The 18676-nt window shown below is 45.7% G+C and overlaps 1 protein-coding gene across 1 annotated transcript in view; it reads right to left on the reverse strand.

The window, feature by feature from the left end:
• cdh23 (cadherin-related 23) overlaps positions 1-18676 on the reverse strand; it is a 967008-nt gene that overhangs the window by 626062 nt on the left and 322270 nt on the right. Inside the window, exons 12-13 of the mRNA XM_072583543.1 lie at positions 12025-12174; positions 2004-2162 (exon numbers count right to left, since the gene is read on the reverse strand). Coding sequence (XP_072439644.1) covers positions 2004-2162; positions 12025-12174 — 309 coding nt within the window. The remainder of the gene's footprint in view (positions 1-2003; positions 2163-12024; positions 12175-18676) is intronic.

Here is an 18676-nt window from a genome sequence, read left to right on the forward strand (position 1 = left end):
TTTTAGGAACCAACCAGCTCAATCATCAATGCTGCTGCTGAGCCACTCCTGGTGGTGGTGGTAGTACCCACCCAGAGTAGATTTTGCACCCTTCCCACCCTCAGTGGAGGAGTACTGATTCATCAGCCAAAGGAGGACAGTACATGTTAGCCAGTAAGAGTTTCCTGGCTCGTGTGTAACTGAATCCATGAGATTTCACGGGGTCCGGTGTCGATGTCAAGGACTCCCAGGGCAACTCCCTCCCAACTGTATGCCGTCACCTCTGCTGGGTCTGTCCTGCGGGAGGGACAGGACGTATCCGGGGATGATAATGGTGGTGTCTGGGGCATTCCGTAAGGGTGACTATGACAGGCTGCTGCTTGACTAGTCTGCGAGACACCTCTCCCAATTTCAGCACGAGACCCCAGATGTCGGTATGGAGGACTATGCATAGCCGACCGGGCTGTTTGTGTTTTTGCCGTTGTCTTTTCCGGTTCCAAGGTTGATGCCAGGTGGCCTGTCCAGTTTCATTTCTTTGCTGTGACTTTCTAGTGATTGATACAACTGAGAGGCTTGCCGGGCCCATTTCAGAGGGCAGTTGAGAGTCACCCACATTGCTGTGGCTCTGAAGCCACATGAAGGCCAGACCAGGTAAGGATGGCAGATTTCCTTCCCTAAAGGACGTTGGTGAACCAGATGGATTTCTCCAACAATTGACAATAGTGGGATTTGAACTCAGGTCCCCGGAACATTATTCTGGGTCTCTGGATTAATAGTCGAGCGATAACACCACTAGGCCATTGCCTCCCCTCCACATGAAAATACTTGTCCAGACACATATTAAAGGTCAATCCCAAACCGTCAACTAAAGTGGAACAATTCAGACATGGATCTTTTCCTTTCAGCTTACTCACAGCACCCATCATTAGGAACATAAGGGCTAGGAGCAGGAGTAGGCCATTCAGCCCCTCAAGCCTGCTCTGCCATTTAATACAATCATGGCTGACCTAATCTCAGCCTCAACTCCACTTTCCTGCCCACGCTCTATCATACTTTAACCCGTTACTCATTAAAAATCGGTCTCTCTCCTCCTTAAATTTACTCAGCATCCATTGCACTCTGGGGTAGTGAATTGCATAGATTCAAGACTTCAGAGAAGTAATTTCTCCCTATCTGTTTTAAATCTGCTACCCCTTATGCTCAAACTACAACCTCTCATTCTAGATTCCCTCATGAGAAAACATCCTCTCTACGTCTACTTTGTCAATCCCTTTTCGTATCTTATCGACCTGAATTAGATCGCCTCCCATTCTTCAAAACCCAGGGAGTATCCATCGAAACTGCTCAATTGCTCTTCCCATAATAAACCCCTTATCTCTGGATCAACCAGTGAACCTCCACTGAACAACCTCCAATGCAACTACATCCCTCCTGAAGCAAGGGGGATCAAACCTCTATGCAATACTCCAGGTGCAGTTTTGCTAATGCCTTGCACAATAAAAGCAACACCTCTCTATCTTTATACTCTATCCTATTAACAGTAAATGCCACAGTTCCATTTACTTTCCTTATTACCCACTGTACCTGCATATTGGTTTCTGCCATTCATGCACAAGAACACCACAATGTTTCTGCACCAAAACACTCTGAAGTTTCTCTTCATTTAGATAATAAGTTGTCTTTGCATTCCTCTAACTAAAATGGTTAACTTCACATTTACTTAGAAAATGATTATCAAAAGTACCCATTCCTTATTCATTTGCAGATGAACAAACATGATTACATGGATCAAACCAAGATATATTACCAGTAAATTTATATCCATGGGACACTGCATACAACATTCCTTAATCTTTCTGACATGTGTCACAAGAACGATCATTGATCACTTGGAGGAAGATGACACACAAGCAACACTGATGTCACATTTTGTTGACTGATATAACATTACCTCTCAGCTGCTGACAGGAAAGGTTTAGACCAGTAGGTCAGGAAGAAATGCACAATTATCAAAAAGTACTTACAACAATACCAACGACGGAGAGTCCAACAGATGCATCCTCAAACAAGCTCACGTTGTATAACGATCGGCTGAATACCGGCCTGTTGTCGTTTTCATTGATTAGGTTAATCTTGACCCGAGCAAAACCAACATGATCAGAGGCCGTCTCATTTGCAAAAAGCTGTTTCCAAAATGAGAGTTAAAAAAGAAAGAGTTTGGGTGGGCTTGGAGAGAACATAGTTACATCATACAATGTACAAGCTTCAAAATAAATAGCATTCAGTATTCAAAACCAGAGATTGTTCCACCTTCAAGAAGTTTGCAGTCATTCAACATACATAGGCTAATTTACCATAATGTACTTCACAGGTAACAACAAAATAAAATTCTCTCTCATCCTGTCACCATCTTATTCGTTTCTTTTCTCTATTAGTCCTTTCTATCTGTTTATGCTACACTATATCTTTGTGTCTAACCAACTCTCCCCATTCTTTCTGTAAAGGCACCTGCCATCTCCCTTTTCTGCACATTTCCCATTTTGGTTGTTATCATGTTATAGTTTATCAATTACTAACTATGGTAGATTAGATTAGATTACTTACAGTGTGGAAACAGGCCCTTCGGCCCAACAAGTCCACACCGACCCGCCGAAGCGTAACCCACCCATACCCCTACATGTACATCTACCCCTTACCTAACACTATGGGCAATTTAGCATGGCCAATTCACTTGACCTGCACATCTTTGGACTGTGGGAGGAAACCGGAGCACCCGGAGGAAACCCACGCAGACATGGGGAGAACGTGCAAACTCCACACAATCAGTCATCTGAGGCGGGAATCGAACCCGGGTCCCTGGCGCTGTGAGGCAGCAGTGCTAACCACTGTGCCACCGTGCCGCCCATATTCTTGAAGAGTTTGGAGACAGTAAGGAACAACATGAAACCCAACCCTCCACCTCAATGGGCAAGAGAGAAATGGCTGGGGTTGGACAGGGAAACAAAGAATATACCATCAGGTTGCACCTACTGCTTTATGACCATAAGAAATAGGAACAGGAGTAGGCCATTCAGCCCCTCGAGCCTGCTTCACCATTCAGCAGGATCATGGCTGGCCCAACATTCCTCATGCCCACTTTCCCAACCTTTCCCTGTAACCCTTGATTCTCTGTCCAATGTGATGGTAAATCTGGTGTCAAATGAGCCTCCTGCTAGAGAGAGGTGGGATATTTCATCAAAATATTTAAAACCGGTTCTAATTAAAAGCTTGATATAAAATTCACTAGCTTCCCCATAGGACACAATAACATTCTCGCAGCAGCTGGAACCACACGTTACAACAAAAAAAAATCCGAAGTTTATTCAACTAGTTTCTTCTCATTAAAAGTACAGTGTATAATTCGAGCACTCACAAAGATAATGGATGCTCCTTTTATCTTTTATATTAAAACAAAGCAGCATTCCACCCTATCCAAAATCCCAACTCTTGTTGAATGGCAGAATGGACTCAAGGAGTTGAATCTTCTTCTGACCTTGATTTCACTTGAACCCAGGGATTACCACACCTCAGATGTTGTACCTGGGTCACTGCGGTTTGTGTAATATACTGAATGATGCATACGTGCAACATGCAATGAAGAAAACCTAGCTTTTGTCGAAATTTCAGGTCAAGTTAAGTTCCAGGTGAAGCCTAGATAATGGTTAACCTGCTCCGTCTGATACAGTAGGATTTGTTTTATATTCATTCACAGGATGAGGGCATCAGTGAGGGATTATTTCCCGAATAAGAGTCAACCACATTGCCATAAATCTGGAGTCATATATAAGCCAGACCAGGTAAAGATGGCCACTTCCTCCAGATGAATTTTTCCCAGAATCCCTACAGTGTAGAAACAGGACATCAAATCGACACCGACCCTCTGAAGATGATCTCACCCAAACCCACTCTCCCTATCCTATCCCTGTAACCCTGCATTTCTAATGGCTAACTCACCTAGCTTACACATCCCTGGGCACTATGGGCAATTTAGCATGGCCAATCCACCTAACCTGCACATCGTTGGACTGTGGGAAGTAACCGTAGCACCCGGAGGACACGGGGAGAATATGCAAACTCCACACAGACAGACGCCTGAGGCTAGAATTAAACCCGGGTCCCGGGTGCTGTGAGGCACCAGAGCTAATCACTGAGCTGCTCCCTTTCCTGACAATGGTTTTTGTTGTCATCATTAGACAACTTTATAGCAGTCGGCCTGATGAAGGGCTTTTGCCCGAAACGTCGATTTCGAAGCTACTTGGATGCTGCCTGAACTGCTGTGCTCTTCCAGCACCACTAATCCAGAATCTGGTTTCCAGCATCTGCAGTCATTGTTTTTACCTCCAACTTTATCGCAGATTTTTATTAAATTCAAATTCCACTATGTGCTGTGGTGGGATTTGAACCGTGGTCCTCCAGACATTACCTGGGTCGCTGGATTAACAGTCCAGCAATAATACCACTAACTTGTTGCTTCCCTAAAAAGCAACGAGAAACAGTCCTGAACTGCAGCCCCATAAATTGCTCAAAGGAACCAGGGCAGAAAATGTGGTCTTCCCTTTAATCTTCAGAAGGACACAAGTGGAGTAATTATTCAAATGTACATTTGGGAGTTCCACATGCACTGTCAACATTACCACACCCAGAAACATTGGGAACTGGAAGGAAACATTTGTTTACAGAATATATAATTGGATGCATTTTAACTTCCAATTACTTTCCTTGATCTATGAGTCGAAGTGATTTGAATGTTCTGCAAGTTTCCATTAACTTGGTAACTAGATTTGACGACATACATTATTTTTTTCTTAATTAAGACCCAAAGGCATGAATGTTTATGCTTGAGTGTATGAAAAAGAAACATTAACAATCTCTGTACAAATTATTAAAATGCACATAAAGCTAATTTAGCTCAAGGCCATAAAACTTCGGAAAATAGCCCAAAATGTAGGAACTCTGAAAACACACTAGTGGCGAAAATAAAAATGGAAAGTGCTGGAGCAACTCAGCAGGTCAGGCAGCATCAGAGGAGAGAGAAACAGATGTTTCAGGTCGAAGACCTTTCATCAGAACAAAGGAAAGATAAAAAGAAATAGTGGTTTTAAACAGGTTATGGGGAACAGGATAATGTAACTGAAAGGGAAGGCCTGTGATAGGAAGAGACAAGGAGGTGTAAAATAATGAAAGTGTTTGGAATGGGCGTTGAAAATAAATGAAAGGTGTCCAGAGCAGCGTTCAATCATCTGAAAGAAACAACAGAACAACAAGGCTAAAACTTTCTACTTCTTCATTCATAGGATGTGGGTGATGTTGGCTGGGCTTAAATTTTCTTGACAAATCCCATGTTACACTTGAGAAGTTTGCACGTTCTCCCCGTGTCTGCGTGGGTTTCCTCCGGGTACTCTGGTTTCCTCCCACAGTCCAAAGATGTGCAGGTCAGGTGAATTGGCCATGCTAAATTGCCCGCAGTGTTAGGTAAAAGGGGTAAATGTAGGGGAATGGGTGGGTTGCGCTTCGGCGGGTCGGTGTGGACTTGTTGGGCCGAAGGGCCTGTTTCCACACTGTAAGTAATCTAATCTAATCTCATCTAAAGGTGGTGGTGAGCTACCTTCTTAAACCACTGCAGACCCTGAGATCTACAGGTAAGGCAGGGAGTTCCAGGATTTTGACCCAGTGACACTGAAGGAATGGTAGTATATTTCCAAGTCAGGATGGTGAGTGGCTTGGAGGGGAACTTGCAGGGGGTGAGGTTCCCATGTATCTGCTACCCGTATCCTTCTAGATGGTAGAGGCCATGGGTTTGGAAAGGGCTGCCTGAGGAACCTTGCTGAACTTCTCTAGAGCACCTTGTGGATGATATACACTGCTGCTAAGAAATGGAAATAAAATAGGTGCAGGGAGTCAGGTATGAAACTACTGAACTCAAAGTTGGGTCTCGAATAATTCCTAACTTTGTACAAATTCTCTGTACTTAAATTCCAAATAAAAATAGTCATTTTTTATAGAATGAATAACGAACTACACCTTTCTCAGAGTCTAACTGGAACAGAGGTTCAAATTGAACAGTGGGGACAGATTCACAAACTATTGATAAACAGCTGAGTAAATCTGTCAGAGGTACAAAATATAGGGCTTGATTTCTAGAGGAACAGAATTAAAAAGCAAGCAGGTTATAAGTTGAACTTATAATAATGCTGAACACTCTCTCTCTGCACATTCTCTGCCACTGTAACATTGCTTTCTACGCTCTATTTTTCTGATGTATTTTGATGGTATGATTTGCCTGTATAGCATGCAAAAGAAAACCTTTCACTGTGTCTCAATACATGTGACAATAGTAAGACTAATAATTAATAATAAAGCTTTGAGTAGTGAGAACCTTACAAGTACTGTGTATAGCTCTGGTCTCTATATTACAAAGCAAACAGGAAAGCACAATTGATGAGGAATAATGGTTTGCATTGGTGACACCTGAACCAAGGAGTTGTAGTGTCAATTAAAGACTTAACAGACTTGAACTCAGGTTTTATTTCACTGGCAATGAGGAAAACTGAGTGATTGTCTGAAAAAAGTTTTAAACTGCAAGGCATTCAATACAGAAGATGTAACAAAAAAAAAGTTACCATTATGAGTGTGACCAGAATCAAAGGGGCCATCAATATCAGGTAGTCAGTTGTGTGTACTACCTACAAGGTGTACTGCAGAAATTCACCAAAGATCCTGAGACAGCACCTTCCAAACCTTCACCCACTTCCATCTAGAAGGACAAGGGCAGCAGTTCCTTGGGAACACCACCCTGACTTGGAAATATATGACCGTTCCTTCGCAGTCGTTGGGTCAAAATCCTGGAATTCCCTCCCTATCAGCATTGTGAGTCAACCCAAAGCAGGTGGACTGCAGCCTTTCAATAAGGCAGCTCACCCCCACCTTCTCAAGGGCAAATAGGGATGGGCTATGAATACTGGCCAGCCAGAGACACCCAAGTCCTACAAATGAATTTTTAAAAATCCAGCAGAGAATTCGGGAGAAACATCCTTACTCGGGGTGGTGAGAATTTCAAACTCACTACTAGGGAGTTACTTGAGATCATTTAATATATTTTTTGGGTAAGCTAAATAAATACATCAAGGAGAAGTAAAATCTCCACTGTTACAGTGCAGGAGGAGGGGTCCATACAGCTCATTGTATCTGTACTAGCTCTGATAACTGAGAATTCATCTATTGCCTTTTCCCCTGCCTTCTCTCCATAATCCTGCACATTCTTAATGGAATCAAATACTGCTGGAGAAACTCAGCAGGTCTGGCAGCATCTGTGGAGAGAGAATGCACAGTTAATGTTTCAAGTTCAATCCTCCTCTCCTCCAGAAGAAGTATACAGATGGAGAAGGGCAGATGGAGGATGGGGTGGGTGACAAGCACCAGTGTTGAACAGATGGGCTGCATAGCCTGTTTCTGTGCTGAAGGTTCCCTGTGAACAGTCTCCTTGCTATTCAGTCCCCAGAATGCACAGTGCACAGCTCCAATAACTGCACCACAATTACAGTCCGATCAAAGGATTGTTCAATTATCAAGACTCCGAGTTAACTCCTTCTCACAGCTCCGTAGGAAAAATCTACCTCTATCCACATCATTACACTAGTTGACGAGGTAATTATAAACACATGCAAACAAGCATACTGAGCACATATGGGCTCATAATATCGGTTAATGAAGGATCTCTGCTCTATTAGCAATAAGAATCTGCCTTAGATTTGTCTGCTTTATAAATAAGAATAATTAAGCTGTTCTATGTCTTAAACAGCGATGTGCCATAAAGACACTAAGCTGTTAAAGAATGAAGGAACAATTGAGAAACTCAAAGCAAAACAAGCCACCGATGAAGGAAGTATCAAGGCAAGAGTAAATATGTGCACAGCAGCGAGTATTCCTGAAGCAAATGCAGTAGACACAGCAAGATCCAAAAGCAATGGAATAAATGGTCAAGTGATGCGTTTCTGGTGGTGTTTGGATATAAGGTGACACAGGACACCTGGAAAACACCCTCCTCCCCTTTGATTATTGCAAAGGAATCATAAACTTCTTTTTACTGCTGACATTGGAAGGGAACAGTGCAATTTTTAACATTCCAGATGCCTCACATTCATCATCAGGTGATTCCGTGTCACAAAACATTACAGTCACAAATAATGCATCAAGTGTCCTGACTGAATGACATCCAAGTATGGGGCTGGTGTTGAAAACTCTCTGCCCCAGAGAGTTTCCATTCAGTGCTGTGGTGCCACAAGAAGCTGACAACCCGGAGCAGTAGATCAGAGCTGGTACACACTCCAGCAGAACGTAAATTGCTTTCTAATGAGATTTTGCATTGTGCACACACTTCATACCGCTGGCACTTTGTTTAGTAGCTGCGCTGGTGGAAAAGGGACATCCTGTACAATTACTTTGTACCAAGGTGACATGATAGCTCACAGCAATTCACAGTACAAACAAAATCACTGCGATTGGCGTCAGAAACAGGCATTGTATTATCTCCAGGGGCCCGAATTAAGATTCAACTCTGATTGTTAAATTTCTCCCAGTTTGTTTTCCCTGCTATTTTACACCTTTCAGTTATGTTTGTCTGATGTAATTGTCTTGGTAAACGGGTAAGCTTTCTTTTTTTTAACAGAAACACGCTCTGCACAGTCTGAATTTCCTCACCTTCTTGGCTCCCATTTGGGTTGTGAGGATTGAGGAATCACATTTACTGTGCTCGGTTAAGCTGCTGCTTTCTGGAGGCAGCAAAATCCCTCAGATAAACACCTCCACCTACCAGGAATTTAGAGGCCAATGGAGTGGTATCACAGGGGATTGATTGTGCATTCAATCACTGCCTGGTAAGTGTTGATCTTGGCTTGATGTCGCTGATGATCCAAGGTTCGAGTCTGAGTAAAAGGAAGGTGATACATGGAGAGAGCTAATTCTCATTGTTTGTGCTCTCAGTGGGGTGACCTTTTGACTAGAGGTCACCTCAGTAAACGGTCTGTCTGCTGGGCAGGAAGCCAGAGCACTGCTTGAATGCCTGCAGAAATACACATCAATATGAAGCGAAGAGCTTCACAAGAGGACAGACATGCAAAAAGATGCTCATTAAAAATGCAAAGGTGCCATGAACGGGACTCCAAACAATTCCAGTGTACAAGCTGACTCCATTTTCTCTTCGCTTGTGTACACACTGTCCTGCCACTCTATTCATTTCTGGTGTGTGGATGTTTAATCCAAGTAGACCTGCAAACTTCCACTGGGACATATGGCTCCCTCTCACCTCCATTCTACAGCAACCCCCACTCACCCTCCCCAGTCCAGCCACATTCACCTGGCCCTGCTCTATTGTCCTAAGTGGAGGTGTAAATTCCGTGGGAGGAAGGCAAAGCACTCCAGAACTAGGGGGGCATAGGTTTAGGGTGAGAGGGGAAAGAGACATAACGGGCAACTTTTTCACACAGAGGGGGGGTGGTGTGTGTATGGGACGAGCTGCCAGAGGAAGTGGTGGAGGCTGGTACAATTACAGCATTTAAAAGGCATCTGGATGGGTATATAAACAACCAACTGTCCCCACCAAAGTATTCGTACTGAATCATAGAGTCACAGAGAATGGAAACAGACCCTTTGGTCCAACCAGTCCTCGGGGTCAATTCCACCCTCGGGTGACCGTCCGTATAGAGTTTGCCCGTGTAGCCTTCCTCCAGGTTATAGAGTCATAGAGATGTACAGCATGGAAACAGACCCTTCGGTCCAACCTGTCCGTGCCAACCAGATATCCCAACCCAATCTACTCTCACGTGCCAGCACCCGGCCCATATCCCTCCAAACCCTTACTATTCATATACCCATCCAAATGCCTCTTAAATGTTGCAAATGTACCAGCCTCCACCACTTCCTCTGGCAGCTCATTCCATACCCGTACCACCCTTTGTGTGAAAAGGTTGCCCCTTACGTCTCTTTTATATCTTCCCCCTCTCACCCTAAACCTATGCCCTCTAGTTCGAAGGTGCTTTGGTTTCTTCCCACAGTCCAAAGATGTGCAGCTTAGAGTGGATTGGCCATGGGGAATTGTCCCTCGTGGCCAGAGACGTGCAGGCTATGGGGTCAAGGCATGGGAAATGTAGGGTTATGGGGATAGGGTAGAGGGGATGAGGCTGCGTCTGGTTGGGATTCTGTTCAGAAGGTCGGTGCAGACATGATGGGCTGAATGGCCTCTTTTCACATTGTAGGGATTCAATGATTGAGGTGTATAAGATTATCAAGGACATGGTGACCAAAAAGTCACTGCTCCCCTTAATTGAAAGTTCAAAATAACAAGGGGGCAACATTTTCAAGTGAAAAGCAGGAGGTTTTGAAGGGATTTGAAGTAAACAATTTTCACCCAGAAGGTGCTGGGGGTCTGGAATGCATTGCCTGAGAGGGTGTTTGAGAAAATAAATCTTACAACCTTTAAAAAAATACTTGGATTAGATTACTTACAGTGTGGAAACAGGCCCTTCGGCCCAACAAGTCCACACCGTCCCGCCGAAGCGCAACCCACCCTTCTCCTACATCTACCCCTTACCTAACACTATGGGCAATTTAGCATGGCCAAGTCACCTGACCTGCACATCTTTGGACTGTGGGAGGAAACCGGAGCACCCGGAGGAAACCCACGCAGACACGGGGAGAATGTGCAAACTCCACACAGTCAGTCGCCTGAGGCGGGAATTGAACCCGTGTCTCTGGTGCTGTGAGGCAGCAGGGCTAACCACTGTGCCACCGTGAGCACTTGAAGTGTCATAACATTCAAGGCTTTGAGCCAAGTGTGGGAAAGTGGGACTGGTGTAGGTAATGGTCTATTTTTCATGGTATAGACGTGGTAGGCCAAAAAGTCTCTTCTGCACTGTAAGCCTCTGTGAATCACAAATAGGTTGGAGGTGCTTTGTTTAGTTTCAGATTTCCAGCAGCGTTCCATATTGCATTAACTTTGAGAACATTCACCAAACCACCTTTCAATCCCCACCCCCTCTCCAATATCTTTACTGACCAATAAATAAAACGCATTTAAAAGAAAATGAAGAAGCAAAGAAGCTCCAGTTTTCTTCAGCACCCAGTGGATTTCTTTTCTCCTCGGCTGAAAAACTAATGCGATGCTCTGGAGATAAATGCTCAATCCCTGGAGAGTGGACAACTCTACCAACTAACAAAACAAATCTCCTCCCAGGAGAAGTTTATGATTAAAAGCAAAATACTGCAGACGCTGGAGATCTGAAACAAAATCCTTCAATCCTGTTCTGCAAAAAAGTCATACCACCGTTAAAACATTAACAAAAACAAAAATTGCTGGAGAAACTCAGCAGGTCTGGCAGCATCTGTGAAGAGAGAAAGTAGGGCTAATGTTGGACTCCTGTCAGGGAACATTGATTTTTGAGGGGAGGCAATGGCTTAATGGTATTATTGCTGGTCATTAATACAGAAACTTGGCTAATGTTCAAGGACCCTGGGGTCAAATCCCACCACAGCAGATGGGACAATTTGAATTCAGTAAAGAATCTGGAATTAAGGGTCTAATAATGACCACAAACTCATTGTCGACTGTTGAAAAAATCCATCTAATTCACTGATGCCCTTTAGAGAAGGAAAATGCCATCCTAACCTGGCCTGGCCTTACATGTGACTCCAGACCCACAGCAATGTGGTCGACTCTCAACTGCCCTCTGGGCAATTAGGGATGGGCAATAAATGCTGGACAAGCCACATTCCATGAGTGAATTAAAAAATGTTTTGGGTTCAGTGACACTTGAGAATTGGACATGTTTCTTCCTGAACGGATACAGCTGGACCTGTTGAGATTCTCCAGCGTTCTTGGATCTTCATGGGGTTTTAACGGAGTCCATTGAACTGCAGAGCAAGGTTGTAGGGGTTACACCAATCTTCCCCTTATGTTGCAAGAAGACAGAACAAAATATCACACCTCGAGTAGGGTCTTATCAAGCAACTTACAGAGAACTCATAGTGAGAAATGCGTTCAAAATCCAAAGGCAGTGCCACTCGTACTCGGATGTCGACCTTCCCCTGGCCTGACGTTGGGGAAATGGTAAAATGTTCAGAGTTGTTCCCCATGAGTTGGATGTCAAACATGCTATTGGGTGCCTGCAAAGGGAAAGGGAAGAGAAATGAAAATTATATATTTCTCTTCGAACAACTTGAAATTGCAGAAAGTTAGCATCGAGTCAGAGGGCGATACAGCACGGAAACAGACCCTTCGGTCCAACTCATCCATGCTGACCAGATATCCCAATCTGACATATAGTTCCATTTGCCAGCACTTGGCCCATATATCCCTTCAATCCCTTCCTATTCATATACCCATCCAGATATCTTTTAAATGTTGTAATTGTACCAACCTCCACCACGTCCTCATTCCATACATGCACCACCCTCTGTGTGAAAAAGTTACCTCTCCACCAATATAGGTGGGGTAGTGGACAATGCAGAGGATTATCTCAGAGTACAATGGGATCTTGAACAGATGGGCCAATGGACCGAGGAGTGGCAGACGCAGTTTTACTTAGATAAATGTGAGCTTTTGCATTTGCTAAGGCAAACCAGGGCAGGACTTACATAGTTAATGGCAGGACCTTGGGGAACGTTGCCGAACAAAGAGACCTTGGAATGCAGGTGCATTGTTCCATGAAAGTGGAGTTGTAGGTAGCTAGGATAGAGAAGAAGGCATTTGACACACATGCCTTCATTGGTCTATTAAATCTTCCCCCTTTCACCTTAAATCTATGCCCTCTAGTTTGAGACTCACCCACCCTGGGGAAAAAGAGCTTGTCTATTCACCTTATCCATGCCCCTCATAATTTTGTAAACCTCTATAAGGTCACCCCTCAGCCTCTGACGCTCCAGAGAAAACAGCCCCAGCCTGTTCAGCCTCTCCCTGTAGTTCAAACCCTCCAACCCTGGCAACATGCCTGTAAATCTTTTCTGAACCCTTTCAAGTTTAACAGCATCTTTCCGATAGGAAGGAGACCAGAAATGAATGCAGTATTCCAAACATGACCTCACTAATCTCCTGTACAGCTGCAACATGATCTCCCAACTCCTATACTCAATGAATTGACCAATGAAGGCATGTGTGTCAAATGCCTTCTTCTCTATCCTAGCTACCAACGACTCCACTTTCATGGAACGATGCACCTGCATTCCAAGGTCTCTTTGTTTGGCAACGTTCCCCAAGGTCCTGCCATTAACTATATAAGTCCTGCCCTGGTTTGCCTTAGCACAATGCAAAAGCTCACATTTATCTAAGTAAAACTGCGTCTGCCACTCCTCTGGCCATTGGCCCATCTGTTCAAGATCCCATTGTACTCTGAGATAATCCTCTGCATTGCCTATGACCCCACCTATATTGGTGTCATCTGTAAACTTACTAACCATCCTATATTCACACCTAAATCATTTACAGAAACAACAAAAAGCAGTGCTCTCAACATGGACTTAGCTTGAACACAAATCAAAAGTCTGTCTGACAGCCAGAGAGATGTGGTGGGGGTTGTGGGGGGAGGTGACAGAGGGGGAGTGAACCAAAATGATTTCAGAGATATGCAACATAGTGGCACAGTTTAACAGCATATAATCAGAATTCTTCAGAATCTAGTAAAAAAAAAGCCATCATGAAAAGGTGTACAATTTCATGCATGGAGTGCTGCTAATGGTGAAACACTCTGACGATGTTTGCAATGCAGTGACTGGGGCCTTTACCATGGGCAGCTCAGGCTATCAGAGACTAACTCCAGCATCAAGAGGAATTTCCACTTCATCAACAGCAGTGAGCAAGTGAGCTGGCTGTCAGGGTGGAAGCGGTAAATCACCGACACACACACACACACCCTCTGATACACAGACACACACACCCCTGATATACACAAACACACACTGCTACATACACATGTAACACCCTCTGATATATACACACACTCACAACCTCTCACACACACACACCCCATCTCTCTCTCTCTCACACACACACACACACCATCTCTCTCTCACACACACACACACACACACACACACACACACCCCATCTCTCTCCCTCTCACACACACACACACACACACACACACACACCATCTCTCTCTCTCTCACACACACACACACACACCATCTCTCTCACACACACACATACCAGCTCTCTCACACACACGCACACACACACACACACCATTTCTCTCTCTCACACACACCATCTCTCTCTCTCTCACACACCATCTCTCTCTCTCACACACACACACACACCATCTCTCACACACACCATCTCTCTCTCTCACACACACACACACACACACCATCTCTCCCTCACACACACACACACCATCTCTCACACACACCATCTCTCTCTCTCACACACACACACACCATCTCTCCCTCACACACACACACACACACACCATCTCTCTCTCACACATACCATCTCTCTCTCTCTCTCACACACACGCACACCATCTCTCACTCTCTCTCACACACACACACACCATCTCTCTCTCTCTCCTATCTCTCTCTCTCACACACACACCATCTCTCTCTCTATCTCTCTCTCTCAACACACACACACACAGCATCTCTCCCTCACACACACACACACACACACACACCATCTCTCTCTCCCACATACCATCTCTCTCTCTCTCACACACACACCATCTCTCTCACACACACACACACACCATCTCTCTCTCTCTCTCACACACACACACACACACCACTCTCTCTCTCTATCTCTCTCTCTCACACACACACCATCCCTCTCTCTATCTCTCTCTCTCTCACACACACACCCCATCTCTCTCTCTCTCACACACACACACCATCTCTCTCTCTCTCTCACACACACCATCTCTCTCTCACACACACACCATCTCTCTCTCTCACACACACACACACACACACCATCTCTCTCTCACACACACACACACACACACACCATCTCTCCCTCACACACCACACATCTCTCTCTCACACATACCATCTCTCTCTCTCTCACACACACACCATCTCTCTCACACACACGCACACCATCTCTCTCTCTCTCTCTCTCACACACACACCATCCTCTCTCTCTCTCACACACACACCATCTCTCCCTCACACACACACACACACACCATCTCTCTCTCACACATACCATCTCTCTCTCTCTCTCACACAACACACATCTCTCTCACCACACACCATCTCTCTCTCACTCTCTCACACACACCATCTCTCTCTCTCTATCCCTCTCTCTCTCTCACACACACACACACACACCATCTCTCTCTCACACACACACACAACTCTCCTCACCACACACACACACACACACACCATCTCTCACTCTCTCTATCTCTCCTCTCACACACACACCACTCTCTCTCACCACACACACACTCACCATCTCTCTCTCTCACACACACACACCATCTCTCTCTCACACACACACACACCATCTCTCTCTCTCTCTCACACAACACACCATCTCTCTCTCTCTCTCACACAACACACCATCTCTCTCCTCACACATACCATCTCTCTCTCTCACACACACACACACACACCATCTCTCCCTCTCTATCTCTCAATCTCTCTCACACACACACACGCACACCATCTCTCTCCACTCACACACACACCATCTCTCTCTCTCTCACACACACAACACCATCTCCTCTCACCACACACCACACCATCTCTCTCACACACACACACACACCCCATCTCTCTCTCACACACACACACACACACACACCATCTCTCTCTCTCTCTCTCACACACACACACACACACACCATCTCTCTCCTCACTATCACACACACACACACACACACCATCTCACTCTCTCTCTCTCTCACACACACACACCACCTCTACCTCTCACACACACACACCATCTCTCTCTCTCTCTCACGACCACCACCATCTCTCTCACTCTCACACACACACACCACTCTCTCTCTCACACACACACACACCATCTCTCTCTCTCTCACACACACACACCATCTCTCTCTCTCTCTCTCACACACACACACACACCTCTCTCTCTCTATCACAACACACACACACCACTCTCTCTCTCTCTCACACACACACCACACCATCTCTCTCTCTCTCTCTCTCACACACACACACACACCTCTCTCTCTCTATCACACACACACACACCATTCTCTCTCTCTATCACACACACACACACACCCCATCTCTCTCTCTCTATCACATACACACACACACCCCATCTCTCTCTCTCTCTCTCTCTCTCTCACACACACACACACACCATCTCTCTCTCCCACACACACACACACACACACCATCTCTCTCTCTCTCTCTCTCTCTCACACACACACACCATCTCTCTCTCTCTCTCACACACACACACACACACCACCCTCTCTCTCTCTCTCACACACACACACCATCTCTCTCTCTCTATCCACACACACACACACCATCTCTCTCTCTCTCTCTCACACACACACACCATCTCTCTCTCTCTATCACACACACACACACCATCTCTCTCTCTCTATCACACACACACACACCATCTCTCTCTCTCACACACACACACACACACCATCTCTCTCTCTCACACACACACACACACCATCTCTCTCTCTCACACACACACACCACACACACACCACACACCATCTCTCTCTCTCACACACACACACACCATCTCTCTCACAAACACCACACACACACAATCTCTCTCTCTCACACACACACACACCATCTCTCTCTCTCTCTCTCTCTCTCACACACACACACACACACACACCATCTCTCTCTCTCACACACACACACACACACCCATCTCTCCTCTCTACATACACACACACACCATCTCTCTCACACACACACACACACACACACACCATCTCTCTCTCACACACACACACACACCATCTCTCTCTCACACACACACACACACCATCTCTCTCTCACACACCACACACACACACACACACATCATCTCTCTCTCTCTCTCTCTCACACACACACACACACCACACACCATCTCTCTCTCTCACACACACACCACACACACACCATCTCTCTCTCCAACACACACACACACACACACACCATCTCTCTCTCTCTCACACACACACACACCATCTCTCTCTCTCACACCACACACACACCATCTCTCTCTCTCTCACACACACCACACACCATCTCTCTCTCACACACACACACACCATCACACTCTCTCTCTCTCTCACACACACACCACACAATCTCTCTCTCTCACACACACACACACCATCTCTCTCCCTCTCACCCACACACACACCCCCACACCCCCACACTCTCTCTCACACACACACCCACACACACACACACCAACTCTCTCACTCTCACACACACCACACCACCATCTCTCCCTCTCCTCTCACACACACACACACCATCTCTCTCTCTCACACACACACACACACCATCTCTCTCTCTCTCTCTCTCACACACACACCATCTCTCTCTCACACAACCATCTCTCTCTCTCTCTCTCACACACACACCACACCATCCTCTCTCTCTCACCACACACACACACCTCAACTCACACACCACACCAACCTCACTCACACACACACCCACACCATCTCTCTCTCTCACACACACACACCACACCACTCTCTCTCTCACACACCACCCACACACACACTCACACACACACACCATCCACACACACACACACCCCCATCACTCACACACACACACACCCACCCTCTCACACACCCACCCACCACACTCACACACACCACACACACACACACCAACACACTCCCACTCTCACACACACCACCCATCTCTCTCTCCACACACACACACCCATCTCTCACTCACACACACAACACACCACTCTCACTCTCTCTCACACACACACCCATCTCTCACACACACACACCCACACCATCTCTCTCTCTCACACACACACACACCCACAACACACATCTCTCTCACACACACACACACACACCATCTCTCTCTCTCTCACACACACACACACCATCTCTCTCTCTCTCACACACACACACACACCATCTCTCTCTCTCACACACACACACACACCATCTCTCTCTCTCACACACACACACCATCTCTCTCTCACACACACACACACACACACACACCATCTCTCTCTCTCACAACACACACACACACACCATCTCTCTCTCTCACACACACACACACACCATCTCTCTCTCTCTCACACACACACACACACCATCTCTCTCTCTCACACACACACACACACACCATCTCCTCTCTCTATCCCTCTTTCTCTCACACACACACGCCATCTCTCTCTCAAACACACACACACACACACACCATCTCTCTCTCTCACACACACACACACACACACACCATCTCTCTCTCTCACACACACACACACCCCATCTCTCTCTCTCACACACACACACCCCCATCTCTCTCTCTCACACACACACACACCCCATCTCTCTCTCTCACACACACACACCCATCTCTCTCTCACACACACACACACCATCTCTCTCTCTCACACACACACACACACACACAACCATCTCTCTCTCTCACACACACACACACACACAACACACCATCTCTCTCT

The sequence above is a fragment of the Chiloscyllium punctatum genome, chromosome 13 (genome assembly GCF_047496795.1).
Source record: "Chiloscyllium punctatum isolate Juve2018m chromosome 13, sChiPun1.3, whole genome shotgun sequence".
Classification (NCBI taxonomy): domain Eukaryota; kingdom Metazoa; phylum Chordata; class Chondrichthyes; order Orectolobiformes; family Hemiscylliidae; genus Chiloscyllium; species Chiloscyllium punctatum.